Source organism: Ascidia mentula, chromosome 9 (genome assembly GCF_947561715.1).
Source record: "Ascidia mentula chromosome 9, kaAscMent1.1, whole genome shotgun sequence".
Taxonomy (NCBI): domain Eukaryota; kingdom Metazoa; phylum Chordata; class Ascidiacea; order Phlebobranchia; family Ascidiidae; genus Ascidia; species Ascidia mentula.
The window spans coordinates 8,762,896-8,778,176 of NC_138574.1; the positions used below are offsets into that span (position 1 = coordinate 8,762,896).

General features: G+C 31.6%; 4 protein-coding genes across 6 annotated transcripts; all 4 read left to right on the top strand.

Moving 5' to 3' along the window:
• The first annotated feature begins 323 nt into the window (after positions 1–323).
• Positions 324–4,033, top strand: LOC145913396 (uncharacterized). Its single transcript, XM_083001038.1, has 10 exons — positions 324–463; positions 592–744; positions 818–969; positions 1,168–1,296; positions 2,043–2,182; positions 2,409–2,553; positions 2,608–2,655; positions 2,716–2,862; positions 2,967–3,005; positions 3,069–4,033. Exons 2-10 carry the CDS (start codon positions 701–703, stop codon positions 3,566–3,568), a joined length of 1,344 nt encoding a protein of 447 aa, XP_082857164.1. The 5' UTR covers positions 324–463; positions 592–700; the 3' UTR covers positions 3,569–4,033.
• LOC145913399 (uncharacterized) lies at positions 4,022–6,233 on the top strand. 2 transcript variants are annotated; one of them, XM_083001042.1, is made up of 7 exons: positions 4,022–4,157; positions 4,231–4,505; positions 4,564–4,699; positions 5,473–5,565; positions 5,761–5,902; positions 5,957–5,998; positions 6,092–6,233. In XM_083001042.1, the coding sequence occupies exons 2-6, from the start codon at positions 4,356–4,358 to the stop codon at positions 5,979–5,981; spliced, it is 546 nt and encodes a 181-aa protein (XP_082857168.1). In that variant the 5' UTR covers positions 4,022–4,157; positions 4,231–4,355; the 3' UTR covers positions 5,982–5,998; positions 6,092–6,233. The 2 variants fall into 2 exon arrangements, with proteins under 2 accessions (XP_082857168.1, XP_082857167.1); XM_083001041.1 differs by having other exon boundaries at positions 4,032–4,169.
• Positions 6,234–6,632: 399 nt separating this feature from the next.
• Positions 6,633–10,772, top strand: LOC145913394 (uncharacterized). Of its 2 annotated transcripts, XM_083001036.1 has the most exons (11): positions 6,633–7,132; positions 7,192–7,247; positions 7,381–7,533; positions 7,606–7,757; positions 7,956–8,084; positions 8,814–8,956; positions 9,183–9,327; positions 9,382–9,429; positions 9,490–9,636; positions 9,741–9,779; positions 9,843–10,772. In XM_083001036.1, exons 3-11 carry the CDS (start codon positions 7,490–7,492, stop codon positions 10,373–10,375), a joined length of 1,380 nt encoding a protein of 459 aa, XP_082857162.1. In that variant the 5' UTR covers positions 6,633–7,132; positions 7,192–7,247; positions 7,381–7,489; the 3' UTR covers positions 10,376–10,772. The 2 variants fall into 2 exon arrangements, with proteins under 2 accessions (XP_082857162.1, XP_082857161.1); XM_083001035.1 differs by having other exon boundaries at positions 6,633–7,247.
• Positions 10,771–15,279, top strand: LOC145913395 (uncharacterized). Its single transcript, XM_083001037.1, has 12 exons — positions 10,771–10,897; positions 10,966–11,064; positions 11,133–12,221; positions 12,486–12,652; positions 12,734–12,882; positions 13,017–13,157; positions 13,293–13,426; positions 13,665–13,809; positions 13,863–13,910; positions 13,981–14,130; positions 14,195–14,251; positions 14,307–15,279. The coding sequence occupies exons 4-12, from the start codon at positions 12,609–12,611 to the stop codon at positions 14,810–14,812; spliced, it is 1,374 nt and encodes a 457-aa protein (XP_082857163.1). The 5' UTR covers positions 10,771–10,897; positions 10,966–11,064; positions 11,133–12,221; positions 12,486–12,608; the 3' UTR covers positions 14,813–15,279.
• Positions 15,280–15,281: the final 2 nt, after the last annotated feature.

Consider the following 15,281-nt stretch of genomic DNA (forward strand, 5'->3'; position numbering starts at 1 on the left):
TGGTGTTGTTGTCTTCAGTTGTAGTCCTTACATGTAGTTTTCAATCATTTTGTGTGCTATGCTGCAAGGCATTTTTAAAAACATGTTTTTGACACTACCCTGCAACAGCAAGATGTATTTGAAAAACATTTTGTTTGGTATTTTTGCTTTCAAAGTAAAGTCCTGTTGTGTAATTTTCAACTTGTTGTGCCTTTTGTGTGATAATGTTGCACTGCACTTTTTAAAACATAATGCTACCTTTTATACCAGTAAGTTGCATTTGGTGAAGTATGTTTATCCCTTTAACCTACTCTGCACTTCCTGGCATATGACATACATTTTTTGTTGCATTGTCAAGTCTTTTTTATATTATACACTTCGAGCTGCCGTGAACAAAAATGCTAATTTTTGTAATGTGTATTTTTTAGATAAACAAATACCAAATTAAACTTTTTTGCCCAATCAAAGCAATGAGAAATAATGGGTAAGTAAACATGTGACATAGCAATCAACATTATAAAATAGAGGGTTTTTATTAATAATACTTGATGTTTGTTGTATTTTTATCATGCTTTTGTCTCAAATCAAAAAAGATTGTTTTTGTTGCTATAGGTTTGTGATTGGGTTTCACCTGCTAGTGAGCAAATGGTTTTAATTGATAAGTGAAAATGGTACATCTGCTGTTGCCCCCAAAGTACCACAAATCACTGCATACTGCATCATGCGGAAAACTTGTGGAAGCTTGATATTTTCTTGTAAAATCAGGTAACTTTAACAATTCTGGTTCAAAAGTTGAATTTTTTTTTTGTTTTTAATCCATAAACTTGAATTTTTGTAGAATTTTGTTTGGTTGGTTTTTCTTCATGGTTGTGTTTTTTGCTCATTGCTACTGCAAAACAATCTATGTCCAGTGCCAAATGAAACACAAATGTGGAAAAACTTTGAACAAAAAGCTTCAGAGAAAACAACCATATATCTGCAATGTTGAAGGTGTGACAATTTCATTTTTTGTTTGGTGAATATCATAAACATGCTGGTTGTTAATAACACTATTCACTGATTTGCTCCTATAACTGAGAACAGAAAGTCTGTTTAGTCAGCCTTTTTGTTGTTAGAAATATTGGTTGTTAAATGTCCACAAACAAAGTATGTGTGATAAAAGTGGTGCTTAATAATTGTGTGTTTAAGTTGGAACGAGCTGTCCATCTGACTCCAAGCTTAATCCTGCCCCTCCACCAGAAGGAATACAAAGTCATTTCTTTAAATATTCCAAAAATTCTTCTAAGTTGGCTCTTAAGCTGTCTTGGAGTATGTCAGGTAAGCTACTTACAAGCAGTGTGTTTGCTGTTGATAAATAATTTGATAATAACGAAATCAAAATGTGATCCTAGGATTTGCAAATTATAGGATTTGAAGTCAAGGTGTATAAATGAAAAGAATTTGGGCTATTGGTAAATGGTTTACTATTAGGGTGGGATTTTTTGTATGACTGCTTTATATATATTAAGTCTCATCCTTAGGGCTGCTATATAGTTTTATGCTGTGTGAGCAGAAACTGGTTACTACCGTGAGCACTCATTGTAATCTTTTTGTGGTAACAATTAAGCATCGTTATGCAGGCATCATATGGAATTTTATAGAATGTTAAATTAGCTTGGCTTGCCAAACACTTCTATCGGCTTTTCAAAGTAATTTCAAAGGCTGATTCAGTCTATGAAAAGCTTCAGAAAATACTAGTCATATGTGCAGAAAACTGTGTAGAATGTGTGTCCTCAAAAATCATGATGACATCTGGTACTGGTCAAAGAGTTATTAATAACCAGTTTACGTCAACAAATGGCCTGCAAAACTGTGATTTTGTTGCAAAACTGTGTAAAAAGAACCACCTATGGACTGCAAAAAAATTATACCATATTGTTTACATTTACAATGATGCTGCCTATGAATTGGCAACATATGCTTAAATGTCGGGCAAACACAAGGATCTTGTCAAAAACAAGTGACATGTATTTAAATTGGTTCTGTCATCTCAAACCATAGTATTATTATTTCTTTTGACATAGAAATTGTGTTTTGGAATTCAAGTGACTGGTCATTTGATGTTTCACTGATACGACCAAATGCTGATGAAAAAAGGTTTAATGTTGGAGTTAAACTTAAAGAAAAAGCCAAGTTGACATATCATTTTCACAAAAATGCAAAGGTAGTTTATGATTATACAACATCAAAATTAATCATTTGTTTGCTTTTGAAAACTCTATTAAAACAGTGTAATTTTTCTGCAAAAATACTAACTAATTAAAACAAGTTTGTTATCTATGACTTGACAAAACAGTTAATGTAAATCATATTTATGAGATATTTTAAAATGATTAGTACAAAAAATAATAATGAAGGCACTAACTTTAACCTCTGTCTTATGTCTAAAGTTAAATTTTTCATTGGATTTTTGTGATGGTCGATTTACGAGTTACATGGAACCGTGTTGCTTCTATTCATGGCAAGTTATGGCATGTCCTATTTACAAATATTTCACTGATGTTAACAAAAAAGTGGCATATGTGATTATCCCAGGTATGTTTTGTTTTGATTTCATTAATATTTTACATTAAAAAAATGGTAACGTAGGCTGTGAAGATCCACAAATGCAAATGGTAAAGAAGTGTAAAAATAAAGGTAATATATACCTGCAATAATACATAGTATTGAATAAACACATGCTATTATCATTGCTAGAACCACTTGAAAAATGTCAATTTACCCATGACACAGAACCACAACCGACTGAACTACAAACCACAGCGCTGGGTGGAACCAGATTCGCATTTGAACTGCATCAAATCATAATTTGTATTATTTCTTTCATTATTATCATTGTTGGAGGTATGATTATGAATGATATACTAATAAATGATATTATTTTTGTTGTACCACAATATACCTGCGTATTTGTCACTTACCACACTCTCATTATTTGTTACTTTTAGGTTATGCTTTGTGGAGATGCCTTCAAAACGATAGTGGTGGTGAGTGTTAAACATTGTTATAAAAAGTACTTTGCTAACCTTAAAAACTTGTAAAACTTCTAGAAAAACCAACATTGCTGCTTTTAATTAACTCTGTTAATGAGGAAGATTGTTGTGAGGAAAAGGCTAACAATTTTGCAACTCTATTAGAGAATTCAAAAAATGTGAAAGTTTTGTTTAATATGTGGGATAAGAATGAAGCAATACACAACCCCAGAAAGTGGATGGAAAAGTCGTTTGAAGAAGCTAATCACATAGCTTTTATTTGTACACAATGTGGACAAAACAACTACACAACATATTGTAATAAACAACCTGCTTTGGTAGATACATTTATTGGCGGACTTGAATATGCTTCAGAAATGAGCTCTAGAGAAAACAAACACATGTATATTGTACATTTTGAATTTTTCTGCCCAAATTTGTCAATGTTTCCATCAAAACTACGAAAAAGAGCAAAAACTTTTTGTCTCCCAAAACAATTCAAGAAATTTTATGTGTGTGTCACTGGAAAACACTTTTCAAAACAGCAAAACCCAAATTGCAATGTTCAGGACATGTAGTGGTTACAGATAATGATGTTTAGTATCTTAAGTGCAATAGCTGGTACTGAGTATTTTTCCATTTTTAATGACTGAATGTACTAGTTGCTGTATCCTAAAGAAACAACGAATTGCAATTTCAGGAAGATTATTTTTCTGTTCACCATTTTGTCAGCTTGTTCTTGTGTTTTCTACTCCTCAATGAATTGCAATTCCAATAGTCACTGTGTGATTGTTCAACTGCCAATTGTTCGTTTTGTATTTTGTGATTGTTTCTTTTTATCATGCAGAAAAATCACCTCATTTTGATACCTTTTTTTTCTTCAGTTGTTTGAACCTGCTATTTGTAGTTAACATTACACTCTAGTTGCAATTCATCTTTTATTTCTTACATTTAATACATGACAAACAGTAGTTCCCGGTCAGTGTAATTGTTTGTGTTTTCATGAAGTGTCATCTTGTAATGATATCTTTGTAATTTTTCAGTTTCCTCTTTGTGCTATTTCCTAGGAAATCAATTTTATAATTTACATTATGTCTGTTATTATCTGCTGTTTATTGCAAACCATGCAGAAGAGTGTCAAGTAGACAAAGACAAACAAATACAATGGTAATATACAAGGTGCATTAAATTTTTTTTTTTTTAATTTCTGACTTTAAAAATTCTTTAAATGTTTTTCAAGATTGCAATGGAAAGTCATGGATGATCCAGAGGCCAGTTGCTTTTTTTGCAACTAATCCAGGATAAATAAAACTGGAATAAGGCTTTTCAATCTGTTAAAGGCAAATTTGTGTGATTTAATTTCTAATGGTTCTGGTTTCAGAAATCGTATTTAGAAACATGACTTCTTGGGGATTTGAAATTTCAGTTTTCGCTCCACACCACGATGAAATCAAAATTTTTGTTCTGATTTCAGAAAGCAATCAACAAACAGAGCAAAAACACATTAATAAACAAGTAGAATAATAACAGTGTTAAATATGCCAGTGATTTTTACACACATTTTTGTTTATAGTTACAATTTCGTTTGGACTTTTGTGACATTAACTATGTAAAGATATCACGGACATACTACTGGACCAATATGTCATGCCCCATTTATAAATCAGCATCTGATGTTATAAAAGGCAGTGCACATGTGGTTATTCCAGGTCGGTAATCTTGCTTTATGTATTTTAAAAGTAGGTTTTCTTAGCTTCCATATTGTTTAAAGAGACATGTATGGAATTCCTTATAGTTGATAACCGAAGTAACAATTTGTCAGGCATGTAAATAGGTGTAAAATAATAAAAATTGAAAATGTAGAAATGGTTCTTGTTTAGCATCATCATAAAGAAACAACATTAAAAATTACAAATATTATGTTGCTGTTACTGCCAGGCATGTTATATTTTATTAATCTGTCTTTCTGGCCAGAAGGACAAATTATTAAAAACTACAGTTGATCTTGGTTCATCCAGATATAATTTGTCTGGTAAATATATCTAAATTGTATAAAGACATTTGTTTCAAGCTACACAGTGTGTAGCACTGTTATGTAGCATGCACAAAATTATTGGTCTTTAGCCATTGTTGCGTTCTGGCGGTTATTATGAATGTAACTAAAACATGGTTTCGTTTAAACATGCAAAGTGGAAACATGTAAACAAAATGGGTGAAAATTTGGAATAAAAATTTACATTCCCCAAGGATTTTTGTTAAGAAACAGTTTCAAATCATTTGTACCTCCAGCTTTGTATAAATTAGGTGAATTTCTGGATAGACCACATACGGAGTAACCAAGGTTTACTGTAGAAAATTTAAGCACCTGATGATATTTATATTTTATGCAATTGTAGTTGTTAATGAAAGTAGAAAAATGTGTAAGACACTTGATTTGTCTATTCCATCACCCTGACATACTCAAATTATTATACTTTGTCAGGTTGTAACAACAAAAAAATGCAAACTACTTTAAAGGATTGTGTGTACAGCAAAATAAGAAATGGTAATAGCACTGATATTGAAGATGAAAGTGGTAAGAGTACCTTTAAATACATTGACTGATTGTTTAATTTATAAGAAATTTTTCCTATACTTTATTTTCAAATCATTGCCCATGAGTTAAAGTTAATGTGCAAATTTACCCATCTCAATTAAGAAAAGCAGTTCATTAAAGTGCTTCAAAGTAAAAGCCTAATCAAAAAGTATTTCTAAAAAATTGTAAAAACAGGTTACTACGACGATGATGATTATGATGATGAATATGATGAAAATGAACCTACCCTCCCCGCAACCTTCAACTGGACAATCTTTTTATTGGCACTGGATATTGTTACTTATAATTGTTTTTGTTGTATTCTGCACAGCATGGGGTAAGTTAAAATACCTAATTGGATATTGAATTGTAAAAATTATATATTTCTTAGGAGTTTACATGAGAAAAAGGAATAAAAATATAAAGAAGTATTGTAAGTACATTGCTTTGTAGGTTTCATATATGTTTTTTTAATTGTTTCTTTTAAAAATATTAAATACAATTTCTTGTCTTTTTTCTTCTTTAGCTAACCAACATATTCTGCTTTTAATCAACACCGATGATGAAAAACAAGAATACTTAACTGCTGCAAATAAACTGGCAAATATCTTAAAAAATCATGTCAATGCTGAAGTTACCTTTAATGAGTGGGAAAGCATCAACACATCTGAGTCTGCATCCTGGACAACAGAAAAAATTAAGGAAGCTGATCATGTAGTTATTCTATGCACCCCTATGGGAAAAAATAATTTGGAAGAGTATGATAGATCCACTAAAACTAAGTGCAATGCTTTTATATCTGGAATTTATGTAACAAAAGCTTTTAATTTTAAAGAAAAAAGAAGGGTCACACTTGCATACTTTAAAGGTTGTGATTTGAATTGTGTGCCTGATAAATTTATTTTTTTGTTGAGATTAACCCTGGGCATGAAAAAGTTTTGCTTGGAAACAAATTTTCCAGACTTTTTTACTCACATTACAGGAAAACCAGGAAACTGTTTAACCAAAGATAAACTGAACTGTTTTCAGAAAACAGATTTTGAATCTGAAAGAAACCTGTTGGTGTAATTTGTAATTTTATCAAATAAGGTTAGAAACATATTTAACACTGAAATATTGGATGTTGTAATTCTTTGTCTCATTTTGTCGTATTTTCTGCTACTCTTCAACTTCTGCAGCTGTATGTATTGCAATTTCTCATATATTGTCAATGTGCAATTGGTGTTGTTGTCTTCAGTTGTAGTCCTTACATGTAGTTTTCAATCATTTTGTGTGCTATGCTGCAAGGCATTTTTAAAAACATGTTTTTGACACTACCCTGCAACAGCAAGATGTATTTGAAAAACATTTTGTTTGGTATTTTTGCTTTCAAAGTAAAGTGCTGTTGTGTAATTTTCAACTTGTTGTGTCTTTTGTGTGATAATGTTGCACTGCACTTTTTAAAACATAATGCTACCTTTTATACCAGTAAGTTGCATTTGGTGAAGTATGTTTATCCCTTTAACCTACTCTGCACTTCCTGGCATATGACATACATTTTTTGTTGCATTGTCAAGTCTTTTTTATGGTATATACTTTGAGCTGCCCATGAACAAAAATGGTAATTTTGTAATGTGTGTTTTTTAGGTAAACAAATACCAATTTAGACTTTTTTGCCCAATCAAAGCAATGAGAAATATTGGGTAAGTACACATGTAACATGGCAATCAACACCATAAAACAGAGGGTTTTTATTAATAATACTTGATGTTTGTTGTATTTTTATCATGCGTTTGTCTCAAATCAAAAAAAATTCAGTTGTTTTTGTTGCTATAGGTTTGTAATTGGGTTTCACCTGCTAATGAGCAAATGGTTTTAATTGATAAGTGAAAATGGTACATCTGCTGTTGCCCCCAAAGTACCACAAATCACTGCATACTGCATCATGCGGAAAACTTATGGAAGCTTAATATTTTCTTGTAAAATCAGGTAACTTTAACAATTCTGGTTCAAAAGTTGAATTTTTTTTTGTTTTTAATCCATAAACTTGAATTTTTGTAGAATTTTGTTTGGTTGGTTTTTCTTCATGGTTGTGTTTTTTGCTCATTGCCACTGCAAAACAATCTATGTCCAGTGCCAAATGAAACACAAATGTGGAAAAACTTTTAACAAAAAGCTTCAGAGAAAACAACCATATATCTGCAATGTTGAGGGTATGACAATTTCATTTTTTGTTTGGTGAATATCATAAACATGCTGGTTGTTAATAACACTATTTACTGATGTACTCCTATAACTGAGAACAGAAAGTCTGTTTAGTCAGCCTTTGTGTTGTTAGAAATATTGGTTGTTAAATGTCCACAAACAAAGTATGTGTGATAAAAGTGGTGCTTAATAATTGTGTGTTTAAGTTGGAACGAGCTGTCCATCTGACTCCAAGCTTAATCCTGCCCCTCCACCAGAAGGAATACAAAGTCATTTCTTTAAATATTCCAAAAATTCATCCAAGTTGGCTCTTAAGCTGTCTTGGAGTATGTCAGGTAAGCTACTTATAAGCAGTGTGTTTGCTGTTGATAAATAATTTGATAAAAACATACTCAAAACATGATCCCAGGATTTGCAAATTATAGGATTTGAAGTCAAGGTGTATAAATGAAAAGAATTTGGGCTGTTGGTAAATGGTTTACTATAAGGGTGGGATTTTTTGTATGACTGCTTTATATATTTAGTCTCATCCTTAGGGCTGCTATATAGTTTTTATGCTGTGTGGGCAGAAACTGGTTACTACCGTGAGCACTCATTGTAATCTTTTTGTGGTAACAATTAAGCATCGTTATGCAGGCATCATATGGAATTTCATAGAATGTTAAATTAGCTTGGCTTGCCAAACACTTCTGTCGGCTTTTCAAAGGCTGATTCAGTCTATGAAAAGCTGCAGAAAATACTAGTCATATGTGCAGAAAACTGTATAGAATGTGTGTCCTCCAAAATCATGATGAGATCTGGTACTGGTCAAAGAGTTATTAATAACCAGTTTACGTCAACAAATGGCCGGGATGATTTTGTTGTAAAACTGTGTAAAAAGAACCACCTATGGACTGCAAAAAAAATTATACCATATTGTTTACATTTACAATGATGCTGCCTATGAATTGGCAACATATGCCTAAATGTCGGGCAAACACAAGGATCTTGTCAATAACAAGTGACATGTATTTAAATTGGTTCTGTCATCTCAAACCATAGTATTATTATTCCTTTTTACATAGAAATTGTGTTTTGGAATTCAAGTGACCGGTCATTTGATGTTTCACTGATTCAACGACCAAACGCTGATGAAAAAAGGTTTAATGTTAGAGTTAAACTTAAAGAAAAAGCCAAGTTGACATATCATTTTCACAAAAATGCAAAGGTAGTTTATGATTATATAACATCAAAATTAATCATTTGTTTGCTTTTGAAAACTCTATTAAAACAGTGTGACTTTTCTGCAAAAATAATAACTAATTAAAACAAGTTTGTTATCTATGACTTGACAAAACAGTTGTTGTAAATCATATCTATGTGATATTTTGAATTGATTAGTACAAAAAATAATAATGAAGGCACTAACTTTAACCTCTGTCTTATGTCTAAAGTTAAATTTTTCATTGGATTTTTGTGATGGTCGATTTACGAGTTACATGGAACCTTGTTGCTTCTATTCATGGCAAGTTATGGCATGTCCTATTTACAAATCTTTCACTGATGTTAACAAAAAAGTGGTAAATGTGATTATCCCAGGTATGTTTTCTTTTGATTTCATTAGAATTTTACATTTAAAAAATGGTAACGTAGGCTGTGAAGATCCACAAATGCAAATGGTAAAGAAGTGTAAAAATCAAGGTAATATATACCTGCAATAATACATAGTATTGAATAAACACTTGCTATTATCATTGCTAGAACCACTTGAAAAATGTCAATTTGCCCATGACACAGAACCACAACCGACTGAACTACAAACCACAGCGCTGGGTGGAACCAGATTCGCATTTGAACTGCATCAAATCATAATTTGTATTATTTCTTTCATTATTATCATTGTTGGAGGTATGATTATGAATGATATACTAATAAATGATATTATTTTTGTTGTACCACAATATACCTGTGTATTTGTCACTTACCACACTCTCATTATTTGTTACTTTTAGGTTATGCTTTGTGGAGATGCCTTCAAAACAATAATGGTGGTGAGTGTTAAACATTGTTATAAAAAGTACTTTGCTAACCTTAAAAACTTGTAAAACTTCTAGAAAAACCAACATTGCTGCTTTTAATTAACTCTGTTAATGAGGAAGATTGTTGTGAGGAAAAGGCTAACAATTTTGCAACTCTATTAGAGAATTCAAAAAATGTGAAAGTTTTGTTTAATATGTGGGATAAGAATGAAGCAATACACAACCCCAGAAAGTGGATGGAAAAGTCGTTTGAAGAAGCTAATCACATAGCTTTTATTTGTACACAATGTGGACAAAACAACTACACAACATATTGTAATAAACAACCTGCTTTGGTAGATACATTTATTGGTGGACTTGAATATGCTTCAGAAATGAGCTCTAGAGAAAACAAACACATTTATATTGTACATTTTGAATTTTTCTGCCCAAATTTGTCAATGTTTTCATCAAAACTACGTAAAAGAGCAAAAACTTTTTGTCTCCCAAAACAATTCAAAAAATTTTATGTGTGTGTCACTGGAAAACACTTTTCAAAACAGCAAAACCCAAATTGCAATAGTATCTTAAGTGCAATAGCTGGTACTGAGTATTTTTTCCAGTTTTAATGACTGAATGTACTAGTTGCTGTATCCTATAGAAACAACGAATTTGCAATTTCAGGAAGAATTTTGTTTCTGTTCACCATTTTGGCAGCTTGTTCTTGTGTTTTCTACTCCTCAATGAATTGCAATTCCAATAGTCACTGTGTGATTGTTCAACTGCCAATTGTTCGTTTTGTATTTTGTGATTGTTTTTTTTTATCATGCAGAAAAATCACCTCATTTTCATACCTTTTTTTTCTTCAGTTGTTTGAACCTGCTATTTGTAGTTAACATTACACTAGTTGCAATTCAGCTTTTATTTCTTACATTTAATACATGACAAACAGTAGTTCCCGGTCAGTGTAATTGTTTGTGTTTTCATGAAGTGTCATCTTGTAATGATATCTTTGTAATTTTTCAGTTTCTGCATTGTGCTATTTCCTAGGAAATCAATATTATAATTTATATTATGTCTGTTATTATCTGCTGTTTTTTGCAAACCATGCAGAAGAGTGTCAAAGTAGACAAAGACAAATAAATACAATGGTAATATAAAAGGTGAATTAAATTTTTTTTTTAATTTGTGACTTTAAAAGTTGTTTATGTTTTTCTAGATTGCAATGGAAGTCATGGATGATCCAGAGGCCAGTTGCTTTTCTTGCAACTAATCCAGGAAAAATAAAACTGGAATAAGGATTTTCAATCTGTTTTAGGTATGTTGGACATTACATATTTTGTCTCAAAGGAACGTGTTGCCAATGAATATTTTTCATTTTCGTAGAAAAAAGATTTATGCATCACACAGTTTTAATACAGTATGAAACTTAAGATGGAAAACTTTATTGCAGATGTAAAAAACAGCAGAAATAGAATGGTTTGTGTGGCATGTTTGCTGTAAATTTCTTCAGCATGCTTTTATGTTTGTGCATTTAAAAAAAAAACTTTTTAATGAAAATGTTTAACATAGCATGCAAAAATTTCCAGTCTGCCTTTGGACATAATATCAATAGCACTACATTTGTGAAAGTGAGTTTGTTACTTATTAACTTTAAAACTTTTGTTGTGTGAGTAAATGATTGTCAGGAATTACACAACTGAATGTTGTATATAATGTGATTTCAACTGTGTTTGTATGAAATATGTTATTTAAAAAAAAAAAATTCCCTACTCCTTTACAAGTTTTGGTGAAAAAGAATTTACAATGATTTTCTTGCACATTAACCAAAAATACTACAAATACCTAAAAATAAGATACGCTTTTGGTGATAGAGAAAATGTCAAAAGTGACTACAGGAACCTTGTGCAAGTCGTTGACCAACGGATCTGTCATTTCAAATCAATATTATATTCCTAGAACTCCAAAGGACTTATACTGGTGCTAATCATCTTTTACTCCTTTTTGAGTTCTTGGAATATAATACACTTTTGGTACTTCGACTTTTTATCATGCATTGTTACAATGGAATTTAAAATCATATTTTTAGGAGGTTATAGATTGATACTTCGGTTGTTTTTTGTTTAAACTTATACATAATATTTTCTGTACATGTGCAATTTATGCTGTTGTCAAAAAGAATCTTGTTCTGTGTGATGTTTTTCAGTGATTTATAATTTTTGTGTATCCATGTTTTTGACAATGTCCTTCAGCAACATGTTGTACCTAAACAAAGCAATTTTTGGTTTTACACTTGCATGATTATTAGTTTCTTTTGTGTTTCGGTGTTGCATGTATGTTTGCTGTATTTAAAATTAAGAACTTCCAATGCCAAGTAATCAAAACATGCTTAATTTTGTATTATGTTCTGTTACTAGGATTAGGAAACTCCAATTTAGCATATTCGTGTGCAATCAATGCAATCGTTGTTATAACGTGAGTACAATTTAGTTATGGTTTCAATAAGCAGCTAAAATATGCAATGAAGTAAAGACAATTCAAATGTGACCCAGAACTAGCCAATCCAAGAAATGTCTATAATTTATTACAGTCATTACAAAATTTTCTAGATTAAGTCAATGTGATACTTTTTGTTCCTGTTAAAACTTCCAACATAAATAGAATCATAACTGATTTGAATTTGACAATGTTGAGGTCTGTGTGGAATAAAGCGTTACTGTGACTCCTATATTGTTTTAGGTTAGGAGAAGTTGGCTCAATTGCCATTGAGCACATGTTTTGATTTCTCAAGTGGAACCTGGAATTGACTGGATTTTTTCTGTATTGTACTTCCAACTGTCAGCAACCACTAGGTAGTATACAATGGAAAGACTTTTTAGAAGCTCTGGATTGTCAAAACAAGCCAGGTAACTCTTCCATTGTCTAGTTGGATAGTTTGAATTTGTCTAGTGTAAAATTGTTAGTTTTGAATTTAAAAATTGTTGTAGGGCTTTGGTTGTCTGGTGTTACTACGTGGTGATCATTTCTGCTCATTGTAACTGTAAAACAATTGATATTAAGTGCCAAATGAGCTATGACTGTGGCGAAACTGTCAATAAGGCACTGGAGAATAAACCGTATATTTGCAGTGTGTCAGGTAGGTTTGTTTTTTGTCTTAAATGCAAGTGTGTATTATGAGCATTCTAGGTGTTAAACATAAAAACATTAGGATATCTAAAAGATGTAAACATATACATATATATTATTTTTTGTGTGTGGGGTGCTTTTCAGAAGTCCCATACACAAGTGTTTGTCCATCTGCATCGCAACATGACCCTGCTGCTCCACCAGAAAAAATTGGAAGCCATTATTTCACATATTCAAAGCACAATGTTTCCAATTTGGCACTTAAATTGCAGTGGAGTGTACAAGGTTAGTTATGATAAAAGACTAACTGTACGTACCTGTTTTGTATGAGAAAATCTGTACAACTTTTAGTGGCCTGCTAAATAAAAGGTTTTGCTTGTTTGCATAGCATTCTGCAAAGATGCTATTTTTGACATTTAGAAACTCAGTTTCGATATTTCACCGACTGGTCTTTTTCTGTTTCACTAATACGCCCATATGCTGATGAAAGAAGGTTATTTGTTACAATTAAGGAAAATTCAACATTCAGCAATTATCACGATTCCAATGCAGAGGTAGATTTATTCTGTTATTATGTTACGTAAAATATTTGTGACCAATATAAATTAGAACTTGTTTATTTATCTATAGATATACACAGGTGTATCAGAATAAAAACCACAATATTAGTTAATTTGGCTTTTTTATCATATAAATTTGAAGTATGTTAGAAGTCCATAGTTAAGATTTTAACTTTACCTATACAATTGCAAATATGTGAACATTAACTTGTACTTCATGCTATATCTTAAGCTAAAGTTTCATCTGAATTTTTGTGATGGAAAGTATACAACTTACATGAAAACTTGTTGCTCCTACTCATGGCAACTAATGACATGTCCTATTTACAAACCTTTTAGTGATGTAAACAGAGCAACCACGTCGGTATTTATCCCAGGTAAGTTGTACACTATTTATTTTGTATTAATTTATCTAAACAACTGCATACAGGTTGTGAAGATCCTCAAGTAAAAGCGGTAAAGAATTGCAAGAATCAAGGTAACATTTGCTTCTTCTTAAGGACCACAAAATAAATTATTGATTCTAATCTTGATATTACTCCTGTCAGTTTGGCAAGAAAAGTGTCTCCTCACTGATAATAATAATAATCCAAAACCGGATGAAACAACCTTACCAATGGATGGCAGTCAGTACAAACTGGATTTGTGGAAAATTGCGATTCCCACTCTTGCTTCTGTTTTATTCATTTCTATTACAGGTAAGGATGGTAAAAATTAAATACTGCTGTGTATACTGTCAATTTAAACGGTATGTTTTTCAAGTTTATGTCTTGTGGAGGTGCCGCGATACAGGGTTAATGAAAACTGCACAGAATTTTGGTGAGTTCTACACTTTTTAAAAATTTGCTTACTGCAACAATTGCAATTTTTGTAGAACAACGAACATTGCTGCTTTTAATTAACACTATCAATGAGGAAGAGGATTGTGAGAAAACGGCTCACAATTTGGCAACAAGGATCAAGGATTCAGGAAATGTGAAAGTTCTTTTTAACATGTGGGATAAGATCAAAGCAAGCCGCATACCCCACAAGTGGAACACAGAGTCTTTCCAACAAGCTGATCACATAGCTTTTATTTATACTGCAAGTGGAGAAACAAACTATAAAAACTTTCGTGATAATCTGACTGAAGATGTAGACACATTTATTGATGGTCTTGAATATGCTTTTAAACTGCATTCTAGAGGAAAAAAGCAAGTTTATATTGTATGTTTCACATCTGACTTTTCCTGCTTTGATTTGTCAATATTGCCTATGAGTCTACATGAAAGTGCCCAAAAAATTTCCCTTGTAACAGATTTTGAAAGGTTTTATGAACATGTAACAGGCAAAAGCTTTTCAATGGAGCAAAATCCAATCCTTGGTGGCGAAAACATATGAGGTTTTCCAGTCTGGGTTTAGTTGATTGCTTTGAACAAAAAATGTTGTGGGAGTGACTGTTGTTGTTTTTGTTGTGTACAAATAAAAAAATATTGCAAACAAAATCAAATTGCAAGTATATGCAACAACCATTGAAGCCATTTTAGTTGCATACTTTTATATCCACTTTTTTATTTTAGATTTTCTTCATTCCAATGCAATAAATTTTAGTTGCTGTGTCTATTATGCCTAACACAACTGCCAATTGTTCATGACTTTGTGAATTTCCTTTTCACCTCATTTTTTATGAATGTTTTTGTATGTTTTACTTATTGCAGAGTGCTTAATGCACTAATAATTACATTGCATTTGTAGTCCCACCATGTTTTGTATTTTTTATATGACAGAAAACAATGTGTATCACTGTAGTTTTCCCATTTTTTTCATAGAGTCATTAAATGTTATGTAAATTCTTTGCAATTTTTCAGTT